At 39.1% G+C, this 27,202-nt stretch overlaps 1 protein-coding gene across 1 annotated transcript; it reads right to left on the bottom strand.

Annotated features, from left to right (window-relative positions):
* Nucleotides 1-451: 451 nt before the first annotated feature.
* Nucleotides 452-24,635, bottom strand: IREB2 (iron responsive element binding protein 2). The gene is made up of 22 exons (XM_062583576.1): nt 24,519-24,635; nt 23,921-24,010; nt 20,407-20,572; nt 19,068-19,205; nt 16,779-17,000; nt 15,091-15,160; nt 13,715-13,898; nt 13,182-13,321; nt 12,259-12,430; nt 10,755-10,855; nt 10,193-10,309; nt 8,886-9,045; nt 7,932-8,067; nt 7,165-7,249; nt 6,378-6,534; nt 5,950-6,074; nt 5,571-5,675; nt 5,190-5,332; nt 3,902-4,049; nt 3,692-3,814; nt 2,824-3,009; nt 452-2,206 (listed from the first exon to the last, which is right to left on the bottom strand). Exons 1-22 carry the CDS (start codon nt 24,535-24,537, stop codon nt 2,096-2,098), a joined length of 2,898 nt encoding a protein of 965 aa, XP_062439560.1. The 5' UTR covers nt 24,538-24,635; the 3' UTR covers nt 452-2,095.
* Nucleotides 24,636-27,202: the final 2,567 nt, after the last annotated feature.

Below are 27,202 nucleotides of genomic sequence, written 5' to 3'. Positions count from 1 at the left end.
CAAATGTGTTATTGCACGAGAGAAGGTGGGAGGCTGTGTTCCACGCAAGCATTAGCAGTTACACAGAAGTTTTAAATAGCCATGTAGCAGTATTTTAATTTATCATCTGTATGAAGCATCATAATGTGTCAGCACTAAGAAATCCTATTTGCTCCCCAATAATGAACATGCATTTTCTCGAACTATGTCAAAAATGTACTTCTGAGTGGGGAAAAAACTATTAGACACTTATACTAGAAAAAATCTGCTTATCAATAACTCTTAAAAAAAATTAGCAAAAGTGTACCACAGAATAGAAACTCAATTTAATATTAAAAAAATGCATTAATTTATTACCCATATCAGTGGTATGAGTCACTGGAATGGTTTGCATCTCGACTAAAAGAAAAGCATAGCAAAACTAGTGAAATATAGCAATAGATTATATAGAATTTGAAACTGTAATGAGGTGTTTCCCCCCCCAATAAAGATCAATGATAAACCACAAAGTTATACCAATGAAATCAAATTTGTATGACATTTGAACTGTCCCCCAAGATCAGTATTTTGTAATTATGTCAGTTTTTAGAAATGTCAGAAACAAAACTGCTTAAAGATTTGAATGGCATTCCTCTATGTTAGTTTGCAAATCAACTGCTTAGTGTCTGATATAATACAGTTAAAAGCTTATGTAGCAAAGATAATACAGTCCTCTTGAAAATTGATATTTAAGATAACGCTTACCAAGAGCAAAAATCTTAAAGCAAAATCTTGTCAAATTATAGGTGAGTTACTGCAGTTCTCTCCTCCAAAGGAAATTAATCTATATAACTACAAGCCATGTTTTAAAATGAGGCTGTTCAATCTACAGCAGCACAGAAATAGTGACCTGAAGCTATCAGTAAAGTGTCACTTGAACAGATTAGAAGCTCTAAGTGTTAAGTTGTAAAACAGCTTTTGCAGAAACCTTGCATCTTCTGTTAATATTAAATAGGAAATAGTGTTCTTGCTTGTAAATGTGCTGACAACTGAATTTACAGCAATTAAATGTCATTGATTGAGATTTGTTCAGAATTCTGGGAACTTTACAGGGTAATCTGTCACTTGTTTAGACAAGCTGTAAATAACAGCATATTAGGAAGTATTGAAAGGCAGAAGAGCAACCTCAGTTAACATTTTACAAGTAAAGTAGATATAGGCCATATTTAAAGCAGAAGAATTAAAATAGTTCAAATATGCCTTTTTAAAAATTTTAGAAGGTTAAAATACTAAGGGAAGTACTCCAGCTAATAATACTATAACAGCACAGCAAAAGCTGATGTCACAGGAAGGACAAACTGCACTCCTTAAAGTAGATGCAAGCTTTTCAAACAAAGCACACTAGCTTGCCAAAAAGCTGGGGAATCACACTTAATCTGCATGAAAAAATTATTGCAGTTTTTTTGTTTAGATTCAGAGATGCTGCCCATGAAAACTTCATACTTCTAGCACACAATATTTCATAATGTAAGCAGAGTTAGATCTGCATCCAGATGGAATATATAATCCCGTAATAAAGGTAAGAAACTCATGGGCTGTGATACAGGACACCATGGGCCCTTCTTGTTCAGCCCACAATTTAAAGAACAATAAATTCAAAACTGAATCTCTCTTAAGCTGTGGATGCCAAAAAAATCTGCTAGTTTGGCCTTTAACACTCCATACCATTTGCTACCCTTAAACCAACAAACAGCAGTACACAGATTTACAGGTGCAAAAACTAAGTGGAAACAATTGCAGAAAATCATCTTACATAATAATCTTCAGCACAATCAGTTTCAGATTTCGCATAGTTTATTTACAAAATGATCTGATAAAACATCCCCTCCATACTTACAGCTCTCTGCCACAACACACATGTTGATTTTAGCAATGTTTAATAGCACCATTAGAATATTATTTAAAATCAGGAAGGATCTTGTTGCAGTTACAATGATTCACAATCTTTTACATCCATGGACGAAGTAACTTTGAGCACACTAGGACTGTTTGCAGTTCCACAGTACAGATTCCTGGGTTCACACAAGGCATTTTCAGAATTACCAGTTATGCAAGGTACCCATATAGTCAGTAGCTACTATAAGAATCTTCGAGCCACAAAGTTTAGACTTCCACCATATTTGTATAAAGTTACCTCCACATCATTTTCAAACAAGGCAATCACGCTGAATACTTTTCCAGTGCTTGTCTTCAAAATAAAAGCAAAAGAGAGACCAATTAAAGACTTTCACTTTCCCTTGCTTATGGCCAGCTAATACTATAGCCACGAACTGCATCTAAGTTAATTCAATACATTTATTTGTTACCACAGAACAAAGATGCTGCTGGGGATGGAGCAAAGGCTTATTTTACCACACACAGTTTGGGTCCAGCTGGGAGCATGCTATGCACTTACTAGTAGTTGAACAAAAAAACCTAGTTCCCTAAGAAAAGTACTAAATATGTACAAAGTATACTGCTAGAAGCATACAGTTTCTTCAAGGATGGAAAGTTGAAGTTCTCTTAAACAGTTGTATTCTTGCTTTTAAAAGCCTGAATGAGCCAAGATTCAACTCTACCCTAATATAGTGCATGTGTATGTGGGGGTGCACACAAAACAGTCAAGAATTTCAGGCTGCATGAAAGGCTGCGTAGCAAGGAGGCACATTAACTAAGATGCTTATGTGTTCTCTGCAAAGTTCCAATACCCAAGACAAACTTCAGACTAGACTTAGCTTCCTTTCAAAGACTATTAATATTTTTTCTGCTTTAAATTGTCAGCATGTTCAACAGAGAAAAAAATCAAAAAAAATATTGCAAAGATACCTTAATATCCAAAGTCATTCCTGGTGACAGCTCTTGAGGGAACAATACAGTAAACTGTTCTCTGCCAGTGAGACCCAAAGTAGTTGGATTTTCCCCAGGAAGAAACTGAAGTGGAGCTATGCCAATTCCAATCAATTGACTTTTATGAACCTTCTCATAGCTTTCAGCTAGAACAGCTTTAACACCCTGCAGAAATAAGTGATTTTTGTATTTCAGTATAGTAAGTTTAAAAAGTGAAATGCAAAAGCTTAAAATACTTTATGTCTAAACTCCCCCAATTCAAACAGAAGAAAACAGGTACTTTGTATGAGCCCTGTCAGTAAGCATGGACTATCTTACAGAAAGAAGATGAAAGCAGATAAGCCAGAATAGGACTATAGAGTATGAAATGAAAATTTAGAAGGCAGAAGGACAAGGCTGTAATTAGCTAACAGAAAATCTCAGATGGAATCTAATTGCTTCTATTACTCTCAAATTGTACAAGAACAATTGGCTGACTCAGAACGTCTTTTCAACAGTAGCGGAATCTGGATATATAATCTCCAATAGCTAGATGCTCAACACCCTACAGACACTAAACAGAAACCAGCACTAAATAAATACCTAAATTGTCTCAAAGTCTGGAATTCCTGTTTAAGTCAGTTACACATTTCTGAAACTCAGGTTTATCCTTCTGATCAGTCATCACTTTATGAAGATTCTAGCAAAGAAACTACAGGTACATCTTTAAAAAGTGTGGTATTCTATTCAAAATTGAGGACAGTTTATAAACACATTTATGCCCCAAACTAACATTTTGAAGTGTTCTCAGAAAAAAAAAAAAAAAAAAAAAAAAAAAAAAAAAAAAAGACCCAAAGCTTAACAGTACCAGTAAAAAAGGCCCTTTTGCTGCCCAGTCTCTTGAGCTACCGAGTCCGTACTTCTTTCCTGCTAAAATAATTACAGGGATGCCTTCTTTCTGGTACAATTCTGCTGCTTCAAACACATCTAGCTGTGGAATAACAAAGCAAAATAGTTTGAGCGAGTTCTAAGATTCATATCACAATTTTGGCTCAGCCATATAAATAAGTGTTTTTACCGTTTGTCCTGATGGAAAGTGAATTGTCTTAGGAGCTGGTTTTCCTATGAATTTGTTCAGCAGCTTGATATTTGCAAAGGTACCTCTTGTCATCACAGCATCATTACCTCGTCGAGCTCCATAAGAGTTGAATTCACGAGGTGTGAGTCTACGATAAAAATTTAAAAGGGAACAGGCAGTTTTAAAGATTCTGATTTTAAACACAATATTTTGACTGTTACATAATTATTGCAGTATCTCTCAAAACTACCAGATTTTCAATGCATGATGTAAAGAACTGATCTTCCAACAAATGCAATTATATTAAATTATGAACAAAACTTGTAATTCATTGCTAGATTATTCTTCAAAGCTGCATTTTAAATTCATTTTCTGTGACTTCTTTATAAAGTATTATCACTGAAACGGTATGGCCCTTGCAGGAGAAGTATAGGCTGACTGTTTCGGTCAAACGAGCTGTCCAGGAAGAGAAGCACGTTGACTAATCCTCTCACCTCTGCCAAGGTATTTATTAGTAAGCATTGCGTCAAAGTGATAGCTTTACTCATATCAAGCATCTGTCTTGAGAGTAAACGCCCATTAGTTCTTGCTTCTCCACAACACTACTCATTCAGACTAAATGCAATCCTTACAAGCAGAGCACACACTAAAGCTTATTATTCTGTCATGCTCCACCGGTACTATAATAATACACAAATCTTGACAGTATAACACAACAACATAACTTCTAAAATGCTCAGAGATACCACACTGCAGAACTCAGCAACTTGTCGTGTTGTGTGTGCTCACAATTTCAGAGGTAAAAGGCACCCGTTACCACTGGGAGATGCTAACACAGAAGTCAGAGCACCAAATTCATATTTATAAAATAAAGCTCTATCTTTTAAGTGATACATATTTCTGGAACTTTTAACCTGTCCTGTGCATCTGATTGTTCTGGGGGCCAATAACAGTGACTAATTTCATATTAACAGAAAACCACTCACCTGCTTTATAAATTAATAGGTTATTTTGCTTTGGCATGTATTTAGCAGTAGACATTACAGTAACAACAGAACGAGCTCTTTAAGAGGTCTCAGTTGTTTGTTGTAACTTCAGAGAACACAAGAAACATTATTCCTTGTATATCCCAGTAACAGTTACTATTCTGTTTTAACCATGTACAACCACCCTTTGATGCCAACAGGCATTTATAAAGAAAAGTAGTGACAATCATTTGGCACATGAAATGATCCTCTGATGCAGTTAGAAGCGTTTAATGCAAGTGTTAAATACTAAAAATCCTTACCCTTTGTTGGTCAGATACTTAGCAGCAGCACTGCTCCTTGCAATGCTTCCAGCAGGGGATATGTGATCCGTAGTTACAGAATCACCCAAATAGAGCAAGACATGGGCATTTTCAATTGGGTGTGGTGAAACGGGTTCTTTGGCCTAAAAAAGGAAAACAAAACCCACGTTATTTCCTCCAGGATTTTAGAGACATATCTGTAATATACTAAGACAGCGTCGTAAAGGCTCCACTCATTCCAGTGATATTCCAGTATTTAAAAGATTGTCTGCTTAAGTGATAAATTTGCTTAGCATTAGTATTTCTTAATCTCTACTGGAATAAGTTATCTTTGCTTAAATGTAGTGCATCTAATGTGCTGGGTAGATCCAAAGTACTTACAAGTTTATCGAAAAAGGAAGGACATCTGATGTAAGTAGATTTTAAATCCCAGGGGAATAAATTTGACTCAGGTGCTTCCAGCAAGTTCCATCGTTTGTTTCCCTTCTACAAAAATAAAAAAACAGAACACAGAAATTGGTTTACGACCTTTTTACATTCTGAAAACAGATTTACTGGTGATTTTCTTCTGAATTTCTACTATATGCTATAAGATACTATAATTTTTTTTTTAAGAATCCCTATTTAAAACAAGTGTCCGTCTCATTAAAATCCTTTACAGTATGAGAAAACATCTGATCATACTCAACTTAACTTTCATGTTAAAACGCTACAATGAAAGTCAATCTTTAAGGTATTTAAAGCAAAAGATCCTTCTTACCTCCATTTTTTCTTTCAGTTCTTTAAACATGGATGATATTACACACTCTTCCTCCACTGCATGAAGTTCTTTTCGGGTGGGCCAAATATCTCGTAAGTAGATACTTTTGCCATTAATGCCAACACCTGAATAAAGTTTTAAACATAATGGTGATTTTAAAGAAAAATATTTATATTAGACTTCATATATTCAGACTCTTCACAGATGGTACCAGATATGCCAAGCGCTTCATTAGTTAAGCGAATGTTTTTCTTTTCGTCTGCTAGGAATACTATGTACAACTTTCTCTTCAAATACACTGTTATTTATGGTCAAGTACACATGTGGAAACCTGTGCTAGGTCTGCCTGAGATGCACAAGGCAGCAGACATTGCAAGACAAAGGACCTCATTCCACTTCTGAAATGAGAGAGGTAAAGAAATAATTACCTAAAGGCTCAGTCTCAAAGTCTATTCTAACAGTGCCTGCTATCGCGTACGCAACCACTAATGGTGGAGAAGCAAGGTAGTTGGCACGGACACAGTCACAGAGACGCCCTTCAAAATTCTTGGTTCCAGACAACACTCCACAGGCAACGATATCACCCTGAAAGGCAGAATCATACATGTTTTTCAAAAAAAAAATTTGTTGGTACCTCAACAGGTCGTGCTATTTTTGTTGGCTGAAATCAGATGTGCTTTTAATGTTCCACTTCAAATATTTACCCTCCTCAATTTAAAGGCATTCTGCTCTCTCCCGTTACCCTTCCTCCTCCTCCCACCATCTCCTTTTCACTCTCGAACCATTGATGTGTTGACTGCTAGTTACTTCAGTGAATTCCTCTTATTTCTTACATTTTGCTTCTGCCTCACAGTAGAGTGCTGTAGCTGTTTATACACTTCTCATTAAAAGCAGTCAGGCACATAGCTCTTTAAAACCTATTTCTTATTTATGATATAAAAATCTATCAGTTTTCCTTCATATCATTAGTCTTATATATTTATCTCGCAATTAATATTTGTATGCTACAAAGACTGTTTATTACATTTATTCTACATAGCAATGAATTACTATGGCCTCCACCCGATACGCAGCAGATGCGTAAAAACATCACGCAAAATCCAAATCAAAATTAAAGTATCTGCTGCACAGATTACCATCTCTATCAGTCACGTAACTGGGTAAGAATCTACTTTAATATTATATTTAAGTATTAACCAAATCGTAGAGCTATACCTGTTTTATTGCATTCCTGATGGCTTCCGGCAAGGGAGCAGTGTTTCCAACGCAAGTTGAACATCCATAACCAACAACCTCAAACCTATATTGAAAAAAACAATTAAGTAGCACATTAAATAATTAACAACTTGTTAGCAAAACTTTTTCAAAATCTTTTTCATTAGTAATCACTAAGAAGTAACTTTTTATTTGGTAATTATGCATTTTAGGATGTTAATGACAGGGCATCTCCTGATGCAAGCAGAAAGTTAATCAAAGTAAGTAAAATATCTCAAGATATTATAATTCCTTAAGTAAAGCAAAGCACAGGTAGTAACATTCTTCACAGAGCACAGCCAGGCACTTGCAGAATTATGAACGTAATTTAACTATGGTTACTGAGAATCCAAAAACATGCTGGACACCTCATGAGGGCAGTAATCACAAGAGACTGATATGGATTGTCCTGAAGAATTTATATTCAGCTTCTACTTTGAAATATATAAAAACATGCATCCTGAGGAAGTATTAAAAAAAAAAAAAAACAAAAAACATAAATAAATCACTGCTGACAACCAGAGCTCAAACGTAGGCATCTATACAACATAAATTGTAAGCTAGAAACAAAACTCCAGTAAAATAAAAAGGTAACAAGTAGTCGAAATTACAGACTAGTAAGTTTAAGGAATAGACAAACCCTCATGAACAGCAACTATATTTATCAGTCTGTATAAAACTCACATGCACTGTTTTTTCCTTAAACTACAAAAGGAGTCAAAACTTACCCAAGTTTACTGAGGTACGGTAATACTCCGCTTGAACTGAGGTAATGTGTAACCATTCCACTACCCGGCGATAAACTTGTTCTTATGTAGGGCTTAACCACTAGGCCAGCTTCAACAGCTTTTTTGGCCAGAAGTCCTACAAAAAAAAAATGAGACAGATTATGTTTTGTATCTCCCTTAGAGAATATTTGTATGATGCCACCTTAATAGATTTAAGCATAAAGAGAGAAAGGACAAGTAAAACTTTATTAATTAAAGCAACTGCCTGTCTGAATAAAGTTACCTAACTCATAACATTATTATAACAGTCTTATCATGTAGATGCCTATTTTCTTTTCCATAGGAAAAGTTTATTTTCCATTCTCTAACTGACCAGTCAACGCAGTGTCATCCATTCTTACACTGACCACAGCCTTAGAGGGAAGCTTGTCTGGGCCACACGGGTCCTCCAAAGAAGAGAGCAAGGTCTGGGAGCGGATTAACCATTCCGGGAAAACGGCACGCAGTCCGTGAAGGGTACGCATAACTAGCGGTTAAAGCTCAGAGTAGTCATTGGCAGTCTGGGCTCAAATTCCAAATTCTGCTGCTGGCTGTCTGGTTCAAGCTGCCGTCCAGAGATCATTTAGGATCGAGTCAAAGCTAAAGTCCACTTCCTGCAACAACCGTGTCAATATGTGCATTCATCTGAAAGCAGCCCCAACCAGGTTACTTTTTGAAATACTACCAAATATAAATATTTTGGAACTACTGTCATTAATTCCGACTTCTGACACAAGCTCAGAGACTGTATCATGGCAAAGTAACTCCAGCATATGTAACAAAACTAGGGTTAAAAATACATTCACAGCTAACTTTCAGGTCAAACCAATACAGCGAACCTACAAGAGTGAAGGTAAACACTGTGTAAACACAGAGGCAATATCAAGGCCAAGTGAATTCTCCATCACAACATACCTGCAGCAAGCATGACAGATGGATTACAGTTATTTGTACAGCTGATCACTGCAGCAATGACAATACAGCCATGAGATAGTTTGTACTCATTTCCTTCATACTGAACAGGCACAACATCATTCTGTTTCTCAGCTGCAATCTGGAACCCTTTAACACCAGACTATATGATAAAAATACATGTTAGCAATACAACAGACCATGACATCACAGCAAGACCAAGCAAGCCCTTATTTTAGAATAATACAAATCAGCTGTCCCATTATCAAACCATAAACAGGTTTTTTCTTTAACTTTTTTAAAAAATCAGGTCTTCAGTTCAGGCCTCACTCCCCACAGACGCACAAAGATCTCATTCTTCGTCCTTCACAATTACATGAACTCTTCAACACTTGTGAGCCACTGCCAGTCAGAGCATGATCAATCCCCACTCGTTTCCTCCAAGCATGAAAGAATTCCTTACGAGTACATGTTTAAATTTTATACAATATTTGTGTCTGAACTAGAAGCATACCCAAGATTTTAATTGGAAGAGGATTATAACTAAAAGCAAGACCAGGTTCATTAAGATTTTACATCCTCCAGCTCTTCAGTGCTCAATCATCCACGATCCATTATGGTTTCTCACTCTTCCATAACTGATCATTCTGTATTACGCACACTTCATTACAAGCCAGAAGTGTTAAAGCCAATAGACAGACTTGTACAGAATACTGTCTATGCTGAAACTGTTTCTGCAAATACTGTCGCCAGTCCACACCGCTAAATGATGAAGATCCCTATATTGCAAACGAAGTGGGCTTCTAAGTGAAAGCATTTCCTCTGCTGAAGTCAAGTCAAGCTGCAAGCAACTAAGTTGCGAAGACTGATGAAACAGGAGTGAAGAAGCCAGAACACCAATCTGTTTCAATCTTTCTCCATCTCCCTTAACATAAGGTAAGTTGGGTTTGTTTTCCAATTCTAATTCTGTTTGGGAAACTAAGTAAAATTCATCTGGTTTAAAAACTCTGAATATGATAAGTGTTTTCTCAAGCTTACACTATCTATTAGTCAAAATTAAGGCCTTCCTCTCCAGAATATTTTTCATCTAAACTATGAAATTAAGGATTTTGAAGCTCACGTTCACGACAAATATCTACAGTTTACCACGTAGTACTCTAGGGACACTTGTCAAGCAAGACAAGAATATCTTTGATTATCTGTTCATAAAATAATGAGGGCTCAGCAGGTACGCAAAGAGTAAGTAACAGTACATTTATTCATGCAAATTACAAGTAGTACCTTTTGAAGTGTACTTTAGCTGTACTAACCTTTTCATTTAAGCAGGCTTGGAAATCACTTTTCATGTTATTAACCACCACTCTATCTTGGGACCTCTTGGGGCCACTGACATATGGAATTATAGAACTTAGACTAACTTGCACTATCTGCAAAAAAAAAAAGACATACATTATGAATCACAGCCTAACAATATATTTAGTAGGCTCTTTTGAGGCATCTACATTATTTTGTGTAAAAACTGAATGTTCCAAGACATTAAAACTCAAGGCTTACATTTTTAAAATTGCTCATTAAAGAGGGCTATCAATCTTACTCAAATGTTCTACCCACTATCTCTAAATTTTCCTACCATCCACTAAGACTTGGTCATCTGCAAGGACCAAGAATTCAGTATTTGTCAACACGTATGAACATTTCCTTCCACCTCCATACTATGTTTTGCAGGCGCACCCTGTTTCTCAAAACTGTGAGTTAATAAATTCAACCTTATTAAGGCTACAAAATGTACAGTGGGATACCAAATTGTTAATCAATAGTAGTTACATGTTAAAAGAATCAAATATATGCAAAAAGAAGACATTCCAAACATACCTGGGAATACTCAGGTTCTCCAGAAGAACTCTCATTATTTCTAAATAACTTCACAGCTTTAAGATACGCTTCTGTGACCTCAAGCTTGGCCTTGTCAAAACCTAAAGGCAACATTTTCAAACATGAAAACAGTCATGCTAAAAAAAAACATATACTCACATATGTTTCAAACACAGAAATTATTCTTGAATACTTGAATGTCCAGAGTCCTTGTTTTTCAAGGCAAACCACTTCCACGCTAAATGCTCCAGAAGCTATTCAGGGAGGATACATGAATTACAGTATTTATGTGACTCATGTTTGTTTGTTAATTTGTTTAAAAAAGCCAAAAAACTTGCTTCTTACACTAAGAAACAAAAGCAAGCCACTTCAATGCTAGCATAACTAAACTAGCAAATTTGTCCTTAAAGTTCACTAAGTTTTTCCTCTATTAAGATTTTTTCAGTTAATACTGATGATGTTTAGTTGACAATAGTCAATACTACTGACTACTGTTAGAAAATCAGTTTTGCTTGTTCTGCACTGAACAGACAAAACATGTTTTGATAACAAAAGTGTTTAATTCACATTTAAAATGAGACTTTAGTTACAAACAGGCTTATTAATACAAATAGACTTTTCTGGAGTCAGTTTGTTACCTTCTGGTTTTCTCTATTTGTTCTAGTTTGATAAGAATGGGCATCTTTCTGCCTGAGCTTAACATGTCAGCAAATTAATCCTCTTTCAAAGAAAAAAAAATCAGTGGGGAGAGGGGGGAGGAATCAGAAACACTGTGATTTATTTTGAGGTTTCAATGATTTCTCCTAAACACTCCAGAAGATTGGTTTATATTTTTGTAGGGAGCTTGCAGGTGGCTGAGACAGAAGTAGGGGTTCATTTTGTATCTAAAAGACTGCTATTCCATATACTTCAAAATATAAATGAGAGTTTTCTTGCACTTCTGAGCTTCATGTATTTTTCAATATCCAGATGCTTGTTAGATAACAAAGATGCTTGTGCTTGTTTTTAAAAGCATAAATTGGGCAAAAATAATATAAATGTTAACACATCAGGAATCAAGCAAGTGAACCAGACTGGACGCAGACTTAAGGACAAGTCAGCTCTTCACACGTCTGTGTCCATATATAAAAATTATGGCCTAAGTTAAATACATGGAATATACAGAAACAAAGAAAGGAAACATCCATGCTAATAAATCAGGTAAACAACACAGACTCAAACACCACTTATGAAGTGTCTCACAACACTAGCCAACATTAAATGGGTATTGTACAATTTCTGTGGTGGGTATTACTCAGGTGCATGAGATTCTACAAGGTAAGAATTGTAGCAAAGTAGATCCGGTGATGCAGTTTGTTATTGTACAGTAGATTTTATACATTAATCCCAAGCTGGCACTCTGTAGAAAAAAATCAACATTTAAGATGCATCACTGGGTTTACGCAAAAATACACTATACCTAAACCACTAACACAATGAAACACTGTTTTAATTCTACCCTTACCTGTATGCTTTAAGTGCTTTAATGTCACATTATCAACAGGGAAAAAGCTCAGAATAGCACCATATTCAGGACACATATTTGCTATTGTGGTTCGGTCTGCTACAGAGAGCTGGGAAACTCCGCTCCCAAAAAACTCAACAAATTTTCCAGCGACATCAGCTTGCCGAAGTTGCTGTTTAAAAGAACACAAGACAGTAACATCTAGAATGTAAAGAGGTACAATGTAAGCAGTGTTTGCTGCAACTTTAAGTCATGCATATTTAATATAAAAAGCTGAAATCTTGAGGCACAGGTTTGCAAAAAACAAAACCCATAAAGATTCAAGGTTCTAAAATCTGGACTGGAAGTTGACAAAGAACACTGCCATCTGCAGCTTAGTTCTTCAGATTCTCTAGTCAAGAACAGGTAGATGCTTCTTAAAACATCATATTACAAAGAACTAGAATATATTTTCAAAGCAATCAAAGCTTTTAAATACTTTGACACCAGTTCTTCACCTACTAAAATAGAGATAATTGGGGCAGCGCTGTGGCAAGACCATGGCTTCAGAAAAGATATGCTAGAGTTATGCAAGTCTATAACCATAGCCAGGCCCAGGGTCTCTCCCCCCCCCCCCTTTTTTTTTGAAAAAAAAGTATGCAGAAGTAGTTCTGCAGCTAGAGAAAAAAGCCTACACGTGGGGGAACGGAAAAACATGGAATAAATGTTTTTTTGTTACTTAAGTAGAGTAAAGGGACTATAAATATACCATTATAGTAGTAAATAGTAGTAAAAACTTTTAAAGGACTTTTAAATAATAAGAGTTTAGAGTTTATTAAAGTCTTTCTGCATAACCCGATTAAAGGTATGCCACAGATACTCGCATTTAGTTCAGCTCTCAAACATCCCTGGCAAATTTTGTAACAGAACTACTGAGCTCTCACCTTCGTAATGCTTAGGACAATGTCTATGGATGTAGCAAGCGGGCTGGCCGTGCCGGTCAGTTCACATCCGACCACCTCAGGCAAAGTGAGAGTAACCGGCATCCCCAGCATCACCGCTTCTGTTTCGATCCCTCCAACACCTGAAGGGAGAATATTTGCTTGTTTGTCATCAGTTTAAGTATCTGACATTAAGTATCTTGAAGTCCCAATTAAAACCTAACAAAATCCTTCCTAATAAGCTTAGAGGCTACAGCAAGAAAAAAAAAGAAATGTTAATATGAATTTCACACAACATATACAAAGAGTACTCATTTAAATATGAATTGCTTTTTGGTCATTTTCTCTTTAAATTATAAAAAGCAGTTTGAAAGTGAGAAGTGTTAGCTGAGCTTATGTTTAGAGGAAAAATATTCCGAAGAAACATAAGAAAGAATTTGCTTGAGATAGAAATATCCAGTGGAAAGAAAGTTATTTCTCAGTAATACATTAACATGTCTTTCAAAGTGTTTCCAAGTTACACTTAGTATACTTACCCCAGCCCAAGATACCCAAGCCATTTACCATGGTTGTATGAGAATCTGTGCCAACCACACTATCTGGATATAGGAAGTCTTCAACTTCAAAAACAATTCTTGACAAATATTCCAAGTTAACTTGGTGTGCCATTCCAGTTTCAGGTGGAATTATAGAAATATTCTTGAAAACCTTCAAACTCCACTGTAATTTTTCCAAAACAAGAAAAATAATTAAATAGGCTGGATTTTTTTTTCCTTTTTTTTTTTTTTTTTTTTTTTAAGAACATGACTAAAATGACAGAACCAATATACAATACAACAGTACTTGTTATTTAAGTAGCTTTTGCTCATTTGTGAAATAGCTACATGATACACCTGGATTCTACACACTTTTGTTCATTAACAAAACCGTTTACTCAAATCCTGTTGAAGGTTGAATCAATACTTCATCTCCTCCTCTCAAAAGCAGGCCTGCACAAATGTGTTATCTTCCAATTCAAACAACCTATATTCAAGGAACAACTAAGACTAGTATTTAGACAAAGAAACTAAGCATATACAGAAAGATTTTACACATTTTACATCTCTGGATGAGGCTGAAGATGCAATTTAGAAAAGTGTCTTGCCTAATGCAAACTTGAATGTTCGATTTGAGAAAAGTTGACATGAAGAGTGGTAACAAAATGTTTAGTTTAGCAATTTCCCTCTTGAATAACATAAAAGCTTATTTGCTAGTTATAGAAAGGTCTCCTGGTCTACCTGTATTCAGGTAATTGTTCGTTGCACTGGATTCCTGAACTAGCACAGTGAACCAGCACACTACCTACATCTGTGGATCAGGATCAGACACCGGCGTTGCAAGTCTGGCTAGGAACGAAGAAACGGACCTTCCCCAAACCAGACCTCCATTACGAACAACTCCACCAGCCCAGTCACCTAGTTTGAGAGCATGTCTTAACGCTGGCTTCTGCTCAACACTAACTTCAGTGAGATTTGTAAGAGGAATATAGATAAACAGACCTTTTATCCAGAAGCTCACATAAATACCAATGCTTCTTAAGTATCTACTTTGCCCACTGGTCTTTACACTGACAAGGACTGAATCAAATAGTATAAATTTGTTTAAATTAGTTACAAAAGATATTCTCTCCCATTTAAGCAACACCTAGGTTTAGGCCCTCTGCTTGCCTAATAATACAATAGCTGTTCTTGAAATTAATGCCAAAATCCATGTTACTAGCCAATTATCTGTTCACAAAGGAAATCAGATTTGAAAGTCTGACATTTCCAGAATGACTACACCTAATTCGAACACATGAGCAGTGGCAGACAAACAGAACATAGTATTAAACAATCAGAAACACAATACAAAGCCCACAGGTAGAAAGGCATACCTTAAAAAACTGAAGTCTCTCTCTATTTCTCCCAAATTCCATCTCTTGATTCTTCAACACTGTCTCAGGCCTAGGAAGATATCAAGTTTACAAACACCACCAAAATTTGTTTCAAATTAAAGAACAAGTTATTTTTGGTTGTTTGATGAAAGACTCATTTAAGCCTGCCATTTGCAATGTTCAGTTAGTTGCTGTTAGAACAAAGATAATACCTCCCTAGTGGGAAGCTCTCTCTAAAAAGTGGAAAAATAACTGATTCTCTCTGAGCTGTGTTGATGAATAGGTTAATTCTAGGTATATCTTAAGTAAAAGAAATCATCTCAAATATACCCACTACAAAAGAACTATTCTCAGCCTGTACTACAATACAGGGAAACTATTTTTCAGTCTGTACACTTACAGATTGCACACCTTGAAATTCAGTTCTTGGAAAAAACCAAGGTGTCCACTATTTCATGTAAAAATAATCTTCCATGTTCAAATGTAGTCCTTTAGCAGCTGAGTACAACATTAAGACAATTGTAGAGTCTCCTCCACTCCTGTATGTTTTCCTCCAAGTTACATTTTTTATTCATAAGTACTCATCACCAGCCTCTTAAAACAAATCTTTTATAAGCATTATTTATCAATACTGATTTTCATCATGAAAGAGAAATCCCCAGAGAATTTAAAACAGATAACCTCTGCTTTGACAGAGTGGACAAGGAAGGGAACACACTTGTTTTATAACAGGAAGGAAAAGGGTCCTTCTCTGTGTTCCAGAGGGGTGTTTTCACATCACGACGCTTCCTGCTCTGTTCTTTGCAGTGTCAGGAGGTCACTGCGTATGCCGCTTTGCAAAGCCCTGCAGGATTGTCACCACTCACACTGCAACTTAATGAGCCGTTCTGCTGCCAGCAACGCTGGTATTTCTGAAAACACCACTAATTCTGTGTTACTATACCTGCACCAAGAAGTACTTGCATATCTACAAAGTTACCAAGACAGTCAGTAGCGTGCTACTGTAGGCCACTGATTTGATCAGTCTTTAAATTCTACGCATGAGGAACAGTACGACAGAAATCCAGACAGCCTATCACAAAAAAAAAGAGGCGGCAGCTCAAAGAGAAGGCTCATTCCATGGAATCTTCATGGACTGAGCAGGACAACACGATCCGTTGACAGTACTGAAAACCTGGAACAGGCAAACAGATGAGGTCCCTCTGTGCCATCCCATACACAGCCAGGATGTAGAGTGAATTACTTCGAACCCAGGGGACTACGCATAGGCTATTTCCTAGTTCATCTGGAAAAGTTGGAAACTTCTGCAAAGCTCCCACATGAAGACTAATTTTTTTTTTTTTAGCCCTAAACTAATGCTTCACAGGTTTACTTTGTAATTTACAGAGTATTACTCCCATGTTTTGTATTCCTTGTAAGGAAGTGAGGGAAGTCTCCAAATTCAACCTGAAATGATAGCCATGAGTCAGACATATGACCATCTGCACTGTGTAAACTAAAGTCCTCTTCAAGAAAGATTTAGTGTAATTCAAATCTACTGCATCAGACATCCTTCTAGATACTAAAGCCTGTCTCTGGCAAATGTGAAGGAAAGTATAGAGGGATGTTCAGAGGAGTTGCATCTCTAAATCATCACAGGTAGTGCTTAACAGAAAAAGAAGCAAATGATAAGAGTGAAACTTTCATACTCAGGCACCGGCTGAAGATGAAAAGGACACAGGATGGGTGTGTTCTCAATCTGCGCAGAAAATTGTCCTGAGTTGCGACTCGAATCTCCAGCACTACATGGCCCCTTGCAACCTGTTTGACCCCTGCAAGGTAACTTCCGAGGCTGTGCTTTAAGCGGAGAAAGCTTTGCCACTGGCTTCTGTGAATCACCACCTCCAGGATTTGGAGCATTCTGTATTGCACTGTAACATTGAATAGAAGAATAATTTAGACATCAGTTCTATTTTTGCAATCTCTTTAATGGACTATTAAATATTACCTAAAAAAGAAGTCATTTTATTACAATCCTGAAAGCAAAGTAAACTATCACTGGATATGCTTAACTAATGTATTATGGAAATCTAAGATGTTTAAGTGAACCGCCCTGAATTGTCTGAGATTAACATGACAAATAATTCCTTCCATTTGTTCACAACAGACCAGAGGTCTTCATAGGCAATACTGCTAGGGCTGTACTCAGGGCTTTAACTCTGAATATGTAGGACGTGTCTCATCCCAGCGATAGATTGGCCAAACGTGTTTCTTTTTATTCTCTAAGGCAGTACCGTGCATATTTTGTTCAATCCAAGGAGGAATGACTACAGATGAAATTTGCTCAAAGAAAGAAGTACAATTCTGACGTTTAATTAGGCTTTTGATAAAATTCTTAAAGGTTCAGACGAATTTTACATGCTATTCAAACCACATAGACATACAATAGAGAAAAAAGTTTTTTTAAAAAAAATCCATATAATATGCTACCCTGTATTTGTGCTATATTTGGTCTTCCCATGAGAGCTAAAGGCTTCTGTGAAAAATGAGCGACTTTAACCTGTTAATATTCACATCACTGATTTGTCATTAAAGGCACTGTTTTTTTCTGCTTTAGTAAAACGTAAAGATAGCTGTACGATTGCAGAATACTGCACAGGTTCAGAAGATACCTCCATCCTCTGAACATCCAAATTCAGTCCCTGAGCCTCTGATCAGCAGGAGATGGAAGCTATATAAACCAGCACAAACCATCCTGTATGGAAGGTGTTTTTATCACATGCCAGCAGCTGCTGAGATGCTATAAGCTTTCCAAACGCAAAACTACAGGAACCGGATTTATCGTTTAAAAGCAGCATGTTGGGACCTCTTGCCAGCAGTTGGTCTTTCTGATAATATTAAGCTAGTCTAATAGCAATTGAATCAGCTGTCACTCCAAACACAGTAATGGACAGTTCACAGAACTGAAACAACACGTATCAACACAACAAATTTACTCCTTCTTGCTTTTCATTCTTCTAAACTACTAACAAAACTGAAATAATGTATGTATTTGGAAGGTCTACAGGAATAGAATTCATACCCATACCTGTTTTACCACAGGCTTTTTCCTCTCAACTTCTCAAATTCCTAGAGAATTCAAGCAATTTACACAATTCTGTACCATTTAAGTCTCCACGGTGTGAAGTTGGGGGAAAAAAAGCTATGCTATTTACTTAGAAAAGTCAGGCAAACACTGAATAAAATGCAAGTTTTTCCTCTCCTGTAGGGTGTTATGTGTTTCTGACACAAGACAACCCCAGGCTGGTTTCGACATATCACTGTGTGGCAGAAAATGAGAACTAGGCTGTCAGTTTTTCAACCCCTGACACTTCCAGACTCCAAGTACACTTCCCTCTCCACATACCCTCAGTCTTTTTCATCAATAGCAAAAATCCAGGCCTACACTAGGTCACAGCCATAACCTATGGGCTGAAACTACCATCTTTCTGCAGGTCCAGTAGGACTGCAAACCACTTCTCCAGAGCTCTGACAAGGCAGTTATATTTAAAATATTTTGTTTAACATTAACAGCATGAACAGGGCAAGGCAAAATTAAAAACCAACTACCTCTGCCTCATTCCCTTAAGACACACTTCTTTTCTGGAAACTGTGCTGGATCCAGTTATTTCAGTAGTCCTTGCCCACAACCTGTGCTGTCAGTCAGCTCGATCCATAGCCCCTGACAAACATTCTTCCCTGCCTTCAAGATGGGCATTTTTATCCAGAAGACCTTTCAGGCACAGATTCACTTACAGTGTGTAACTCTAACGGACTGGCATACTGACTGCATGAAGAGGTGAAGAGGAGCCTTAGATCCTCCGGTCTAGTTTCAGGTACCACATATGACGAAGGATTTATTGAGCATGGGTGGCACTGAGGCTGGACTGAATTCATACTTCAAAATCAACCCCCTTCTATCAGACAAATACATACAACTCAAAAATAAGGTACATCACCATTTACTGAAATCAATCTGCAGAGAATGGTCAACAGTGAGATCAGTTGGGCAGGCAGGATTGACTTTCACAGGATCTCCTCCAGCATTTCTCACCGCTTCCCTCATGGCAGCAAAATCCACCATTGCAGGAATTCCACTAACAGGGAAAAAAAACAAATAGTACAGTACTGTAAGACATTAACTCACTAAAATAAAGATAAATATACAAGTTTATTTTTAAATCTAAGTCTAGATCTACCTGAGTTCTATTTCAGGTAATTAAACCCTAATATTTTATTTTCTAAAGTTTAAAGAGCTCGAAATATATCTTTAAAAGTTAATGGAACGGGTATTCATTCATAACAGGTAACAGCATGTTTTAAGGTACTGTACCAAACAAAAAACAGGAATATCTCAAAGAAGAGAATAACATTTGCTCTTTTGTTTTGCTATGCTTCTGATGTGATAGTACTTTATTCATTTCTAGATACCTACTAAATTTGTATCGTACAGGTAGTAAGTGAACAAAAGTTTGTGCTATATATTTTAATATCTTGCAATACATTCTGACATTCTTACTGAACTAGTCATTTCTGAAGCATTTTACAGAAATACTCTTAGTTTATAAATGTATCGAAAGTACAAAACTGAGGTGAGAATAATGCTCATAACTCAAATAGTATATAAAGTTTTCCTGATGTTGCTTGCAGAGCAGTTACTGTTATTACTATCCTAATTCCTTTTTTTACTTCTCCAGCTTTTTGATAAACATACAGCTAATGAGTCAGCAAAATATCCTAAATTCAAAATCACAAGTTGCTGAAGTTTTTCCCTTTCAGCTGTTCCATATTCAAATCACACACACAAAAAATCTTATCAGCTTTTTTTTTTTTTTTTTTTTTTTTTAAATAAATGCATTATTCACAATTTCAATAGCATTATGCATACTTGTGGAACAAGCAATATTTAATCTTCAATTATCTCAAGTAAGAATTCCATATAGTTCAAAGAACCACCAGCCATTTGGCCACAGTCATAATGTCACCACTTCCATTTGTGTTTTGGCTCCTATCCTGTAAAACATTCCTTGCAGGCTGACACTTTCACCCTCACCAACCTGCACTAAAACCAGGGTACTCTATGGAGCAACCCCTATTCTTGCATCACATGCAAGTATCATGATACATTTACTGGACAGCAGAAGCAGTGTACAAGCTTCTATTAAGGAAGATAGATTCTTCAGTATCAAAAGGCTATGCCTTATTTATTCTCAAGCCAAAGCATCATTCATACTGCTCAGTGAGTTTACACAGATTATTTCAGGAGTTCAGGCAGACATACACACACACACCACTTACGTAAAATCTTGAAGAACAACTCTGGCAGGACAGAAGGGCACTTCAACATTATTCTGCTTTGTTTTCCAGTCTAAAATGTTCATAGCATCTGTTTCTTTCACTAAGAAGCCATCGCAGTTACGGACGCTGGATTCAAACAACACTCGTATGGAATAAGGCAGAGTATCTAGGGCAAGGCAAAGGAACTGACTTAATTAGTGCAACACCTCTGGTTTATGTACTTCAAAAAAATTTTGCAGTCCCACATTTCTAAAGAGCTCTACTCCAGTAATTTTCAAAGCTTTCAGCAAACCCAAATCTATCTGTATGGGTACAATTTAGTCATAAATAGCACAGGGGAAGTGAAGGGGCAAACAGTAAACCATGCAAAGTGGGGATGGGAAGCCGGCTTGTCCGGTTGCTTCTGGTTTTGATCTTCATTATACAATACAGAAGCATGAGCTGTGTAACATACACATTGCAGAAGATGAGCTTTCATATGGGGTTTGAATGGAAGAAGCTTGACTGTGTTCTGAAAAGACAGTGACATTTAAGAAGGCATGCTATGCTGGCAGGACAGAGAGGCACAGGATCCAGAGCTGCGATTACCAGACGGAATAGGTGAAGGTAGCAACGATTAGTATAACCCAAAAGTATTCTTTGCATTACAAATTTTACTGCGCAATTACTTGATGCATTAAGCCCAAAGCAATTAATACCAGAATATCATCATCTACTTTCATATAAACAGTGATATGAAGACCAGGAACTATTCTTGCACTCTAAACTTAAAATACATTTCCATAAAATACAAACAAGAACAACATTTCATTAAATGCAACTTTAGCTACTTTGTAACTGATCTGGGTTAAGAAACAGACTAGAAACAGCTTTCACAAATGGGAAAACTTAAGGAACTAGAAACAGCAGTGAAAAAAGGGGAAAGAGAAAAAAGAACAAGTAATTATAGACCAAAAATAAAATTAATTCACATTCTCCCAAAATATCATTCTTTCCCACATAATTCAAGTAGGCAAATGACATTACAGTAACAGTGAAAAATGTCAGCTGAATTAAGAGATTTAAACAATTAAATAACTTTGTTTTTGGGAGGGAGGAAAAGAAAAAAAGCAAGGAAAAAAGAAAAAAAAAATACTAGTCTTAACCTAGCCACCAGTTTGTCTATAAACACTGTTCTCATTAGGCATTTTTGACAGATAACCTATTATTGTCTAATTAGACAAGTCACTCAAAATAGAGAGATGCCATTAAAAACATGTCCAAATCTACTATAATGCCACAACTCACTTTATTTAACATCTAAACTACCAGGACAAAACTATATTGCTATTTCTTGGATTCATAATACGATGACAGTGCAGCCTTGCAATGATGAAGACTAACTGCACAGTGGTCTGCTCAGCAGCCATCAGGTGCAGGAAGGGATTAGTCCCCTCTGTCAGGGGCTCACAGGGTTGTACCTGCAATCCCATGTGCACTGTTCTGGCCTCCCAGGATATGGAAGATCAAAAGACAAAGTCCTTCACAGGATGCTCTCCAGAGATGGCTATGGGCTGCAGCACCTGCCACACCTGCTTGAGGGAACTGGGTGTGCTTGTCCAAAGCCAAGTTGGGGGGATGAACTCTAGTCTTCTTCAACCTAACAGGTGTGCAGAGAAGGTGAGGCTAGACTGTTCTCAAGTACTGCACCAAGAAAGGACAGAAAACAGCCACCAGTTGCAGCAAGGGACATCATGGTAGGGCACAAAGAGGACAGCTCACTACATGGGTGCTTATGCACTGCCTTGGGGCCCAGAGGTGCAGTGGATTCCCCTCCGTAGAGGTCTGCATGGAAGGAGATAAGCCTCACTAGCCTTGAAGGTAGCCTGGACCAGACCTCCAGGGGTCCCTTCCACCCTAAGTCATCCTTAGGTTCTGAGGTCCTTCTAGCTACAATTTTCCCCATCACTGAAGATAATTTTAAGCACTAGAAAACCAGATTCTCCCTAGCAAATTGGCAAATAAGTCAATTAACATTTACATTAGAAATCTGATTATCTTAAACAGGCGCTTATTGTCAGAGTAGAGTCAGAAGCCCCAAGATAGAGGGCAATCAGGCAAGACCCCAAATTAATGTTCTAGCAACAAATGCAATGAGCAATTCCAGATGCCAGATTTCTTACCAATGTTGTCCTACACTGTGCTTCAATTTTATTTCATATTAGTATCCTGCTAATACATGGACAATGAGGGTACCAGCTTCTGTACAGACGTTTGCTGGAAGAAACTCCCAGCCTATTCTACTTTCATATTCCTTGAGTATCTTTAGCAATTTCTGCTGCTGCCCAAAGCTTTATAGCACATCTATACAGAAAATACTGTACTCTGTTCCAGTTTCTAGTACTGTCAGCAAGACCTCCAAAAACTGCAGCAGAACTGACTGGTTTTGTTACTGTCACCCTGCTGCTTCTTCCTGGACAAAGCCACAGGTTATATTCTTATCCAAAATATTAAATTCATTATTGTAAGAAGCAGAAATTTGCAAGAGCACACAGCTGTTGCACAAAACCTGCAGCAGCCATGGCTGCACAAGAAGGGGCTCTCCTCTCTTCCCTTCAAACAATAGGGAAGTAATTGCTGCATCAAATACTGGTTTACAGTGACATACCCATAGGTAGTTTTTTTTTATTTAATAAATGCATTATGAATCCTGGGAACATAGGAGAGTAATACAGATCTGACAAAACAGAACAACTGAAAAAAATCCCAAATAACTTTAATATGCATTTTAGGAGTTGAACATGAAAACAAAAGGAGAGAATAATTAAAGTGTGCTTTGATTATAGATAAGTGCTATATGATTATCTATAAGAAAGCCTATTCTAGGTGATGCTGATCTACAGCTATTCTCCATTCTCATGCCTTCCTCTCTCTCATTACATACATGGGCTCATTTTTAAAAAGAAGCCCAAAGACAGAGGCCCAATAAAAATCTTTTTGGTACACACCACTTAGTGGCATATCGGATACTAACAATACACAGAGATTAAGCAGTCATCTGTAGACCATAGAAACTCATCCTTCTGCAGCAGTTGCAACAGAAGATATGCTCCAGTACACAGTTATCCACTATCTGAAGTTACCAATAAGGTGAAACCTCAGATACAAAGAAGCAGTAAAAAAAGATAGCAAAATCTATATTTAAAGTACTATTTAGCAGTTTCCTGTGACTTCATTGTTTCCAGGATATTACTCTGATTTGGAACACTGCCTGAAATTCCAATAACTCTTCCCATAGTCTCTCCCTAACTGAAAAAAGCCATGAGAAATATTCTTTTCATCCCCACCCCTAAAACTGAAGTCAGCATTATTCAACCTCATACAGCAATAATAGGTTAGAATATTATATGCTTTCAAATAGACCTATCAAGAATTCATTTACTCGCGACTGTACCCCTAATATTTCACAGCAAGAAGGGGTACGTGTCTGCGAACGGTACTATGCTAATTACCGACTGTTAAGAAGTTTTGTTACCATATTTGGTGCCTCCAAGCTTTGAGACATTGTAGAACTTCTTTTGTGGATAGTTTTCTAATGCTTCAATTATGGGCTGATAAGAGATTCCTGGGGGGGAGGAAATAAAGAAGTTATTGATACAAAAGAACAGAAGGTTCAAGCACCGATAAAGGACCCGTAAGGCCGGATCCGGATTTCCAATTTTTGACACCAGGCCTGAGGCGCACCGCGCACGGGAGTTAAAGGAGCCGCAGAGCGGGCCGGGGCCGGGGCCGGGGGCCGGGGCCGGGGCCGGGGGCAGCGCGGGCAGCGCGCAGCGCCGGCCCCGCCGCGGCCCCCCGCAATAACGGGCGGGCTCGGCAGCACGGCGGCCGCCCCGGAACAAAGCGGGGCCGGCGGCGGCGGCAACGGGCCGCGGCCGCCCCGCGCCGCTCTGCCCTTCCCCCGCCGGGGGGGGGGGGGGGGGGGGAAGCGCCGCCGCCGCCGCCGCCGCCGCCGCCGCCGCGCTCGGGCCGGCCCCGCGCCCCGCGCCGCCGAGGCCAGCCCCAGCGCGGCGGGGTCCCGCCAGGCGGGCGGCGGCGCCGCGCGCGGGCCCGGCGGCCGCGCCGCCACTGACCTGGCCTGGCAGGGTCCATCGCCGGCGACCATATTAGCTCCGCTGGGGAGGGGGAGCGGGGGGCGCGGGCGGAGCCGCCGCCAGCTCTCGCGAGACCCGCGCCCCGCCCCGCCCCCGCGGCCCCGCCCGCCCAGCGCCGCGGCTCTCGCGAGACCCGGCGGAGGGACGCAGCGGCGGGGGGGGGGGGGGGGTGGCCGTTCTCGCGATACTCCCGCGCCCGATGACGCGGCGGCGGGGGCGGAGCCGTCCTCTGGCAGGGCCCTTGGGCCGCAGCACGAGCGCGGCCGTGAGCGCCGCCTGCTGGCCGCTGCCGCGAGGTGCGTGACGTCCCACGCGACGGGGCGGCGCGAGGGGCCGGAGGTGGCGCGAGGCGGCCGTTGCGGCCGTTGCGGCCCGCGCTGCCGCGTCACGGGCAGTCGGGGCACCGGTCGCAGCCTGCCCCTGCCCTGCCGCACGGCCCGGCCCGGCCCCGCTACTCTCATGTTGGAGTTTCTTCAGAAGGTTTTTTTTTTTCATTTCACGTTTTATTCTCTTTTCTTGCTTTCAAATTGTGATCTTTTTTCCCTAGCTGGAAGCTGGGAAGGGTTCCCGAAAAGACGCCTGTGACTAGCTGGCCCCTAGCTGCTTCCGTGTTCCCCTTTACCCGCCTGTTTTGACCTACACTGGCCCTTGCATCCCTGGGTTGTGACTGAATGACTGGACTTACTGGTCGCACAAATTTTATTCAAAAGAGCTGAGCAACGATAATTCCAGCATCATCTTTTGCATGCTCAGCTGCCAGGCAGCAGCGTTGCGTGGCACACCTCTGAGGGAGCAGGGGGGAGCGCGAGCAGCGGGAAGGAGGACGGTGGAGAATGTGGCTGAGACTCGTACCTGGAGGATGCCAGCTGCATAAGGCACGCTCAGGATGCCAAAAGCTGTCTGTCTGTTCCTTTGAACGGCTTCTTTATGCGTGGCATCGTTTATGGCTTCTACCCTCGTTGGATCGCTGCAGTCATTTCTCATTACAAAGCTCTAACAAGCAGCGAGGGCTGCAGCCAAGTGTCTTGGCACAGCGGGCGGCTTGCTCCACGCACGTGGCCGGTGACATGTGCTGGCCACGCGCTGGCCCTGGGGGCCTCCCACAGGGGCTGCTGCTGTTGGGGCCTGGAGGTGCAGTGACAAGGAGATGAAGGGTTGGCAGACAAGTGATGGCAGCTTTGTCTCTCCACAGATTAGATAAGATGCATCTCCAGGGACATTCTGCACCGTCATTGACCCAGTTGTTTTCCATTTTGAAAGAAACCTCTAGTCTACAGGGCTGAGTCTACAGGATACCAGTGGTAAAATGACTCCTGGTTCTTTTCTGCCGTTGGCTGACGGCTAACTTTGGTGAATCAGGTACACCCTGAGAAAGGGATTTTAGGGAATATGGAATATTTCTTGCACACATGCTAAATCCTTTATCACCGAATGTTTCTTTTTTCTGTGCCTTTCTTACACATTGTAAAGCAAATCCCATATTCGTCTTTGTTTTTAACACAGTGTTTGGCCATTTGGAGTTTGTTTTTTTATACTAATTTACACTGAAAATTTTCTTTCAATTTACTTAGTAGCAGCTGGTTATCCCACTGTTCTGTCTACCTTTTTTTTTTGTGATTCTTCTTGAATCTGACAGAAACATTAAAATCATGGAATCCTTTAAGGTCTTGCATTACCATCCAAAAGGAAACATGCTTTTACTGTTAGCAGAATGCTTTCTCAGTTTCCCAGCTGGAGTCCAACATCCTGAAAAGTCAAATTGAAAGGGGGGCTTACCCAGAAGAAAATCAGGGATAGACATTGCTGGTTTGTAATTGGAACTGACAGAAGCAGGCTAAATGCAAGTGTCTTAGTGAAGAAAAGAATGCAAATGGAAGCAAGTAGTTTGCACTACTTCTGCAAGAGGCAGTTGCTATGCAGAGAGAATTTCTGTATTGTTCACCATACTTCAGCCTTCAAACACAGAAAGCTGGGAAAAGGCTGGGCTAAATAATGCCCTCAGCTCTCTGTTCCAGAACAGTATGATCTCGCAATATAATGCAAGATTGCTTTTCTTGTTGTCCCTTTCTTTTGTCTTCTCCCCTTTTCTATAAGGCTAGATGAAAGACAGCAGTGGGAGCAAGTGGGGAGCACCCACACCATTCCCATACATTCCTCTACAGGAGAAGCAGGTTGGTCTAACAGTTTGAAGTACAGGCCTTTGAATCAAATCCCTCTTAATCCTGGCTAACCAGACACTTCCATGTGACTCTTGTATGTAGGGCTCTACACATCTAATTAATATGACTTTTAAATTGATTTTTGTAATATGTCCTCAGTGCCACTGTGTAGTTTTTAAGCCTCACTTTTGACTGTATGTTGTTTGTAATCACTACACAAAATACCTACAGTCAAAATAAGTAGATTAATAAATGCCAGAGGGAAAAAAACAGGGAGGAAATGCATCTAGCTCTATCAGGCCTCTAACACAAACTGTATGGCAGCTAGTCTGTGCTGCATGAGTCAGTGTCACAAAAGATACTGAAAGGCAAGTTCCTCACCCATGCTAAGGCTTCACTGAGAAATAACAGTCCTTAGATTTCTCATCCTCTCAGATATTAATTACGTCAGACTGATGATTGTTACTTGATTCACTGATAGCAACTCAAGTTGCCTTGATAATT

The sequence above is a fragment of the Rhea pennata genome, chromosome 10 (genome assembly GCF_028389875.1).
Source record: "Rhea pennata isolate bPtePen1 chromosome 10, bPtePen1.pri, whole genome shotgun sequence".
Lineage (NCBI taxonomy): Eukaryota > Metazoa > Chordata > Aves > Rheiformes > Rheidae > Rhea > Rhea pennata.
This window is presented reverse-complemented; position numbering and strand designations above follow the sequence as displayed.

Coding starts and splice junctions, on each gene's coding strand:
- IREB2 (XM_062583576.1), bottom strand. Junction 20,573..23,920: donor GCTTGGAGGCACCAAATATG/GTAACAAAACTT, acceptor GCCTTGCCCTAG/ATACTCTGCCTTATTCCATA. Junction 7,250..7,931: donor CCGTACCTCAGTAAACTTGG/GTAAGTTTTGAC, acceptor TTTTCAATATAG/GTTTGAGGTTGTTGGTTATG.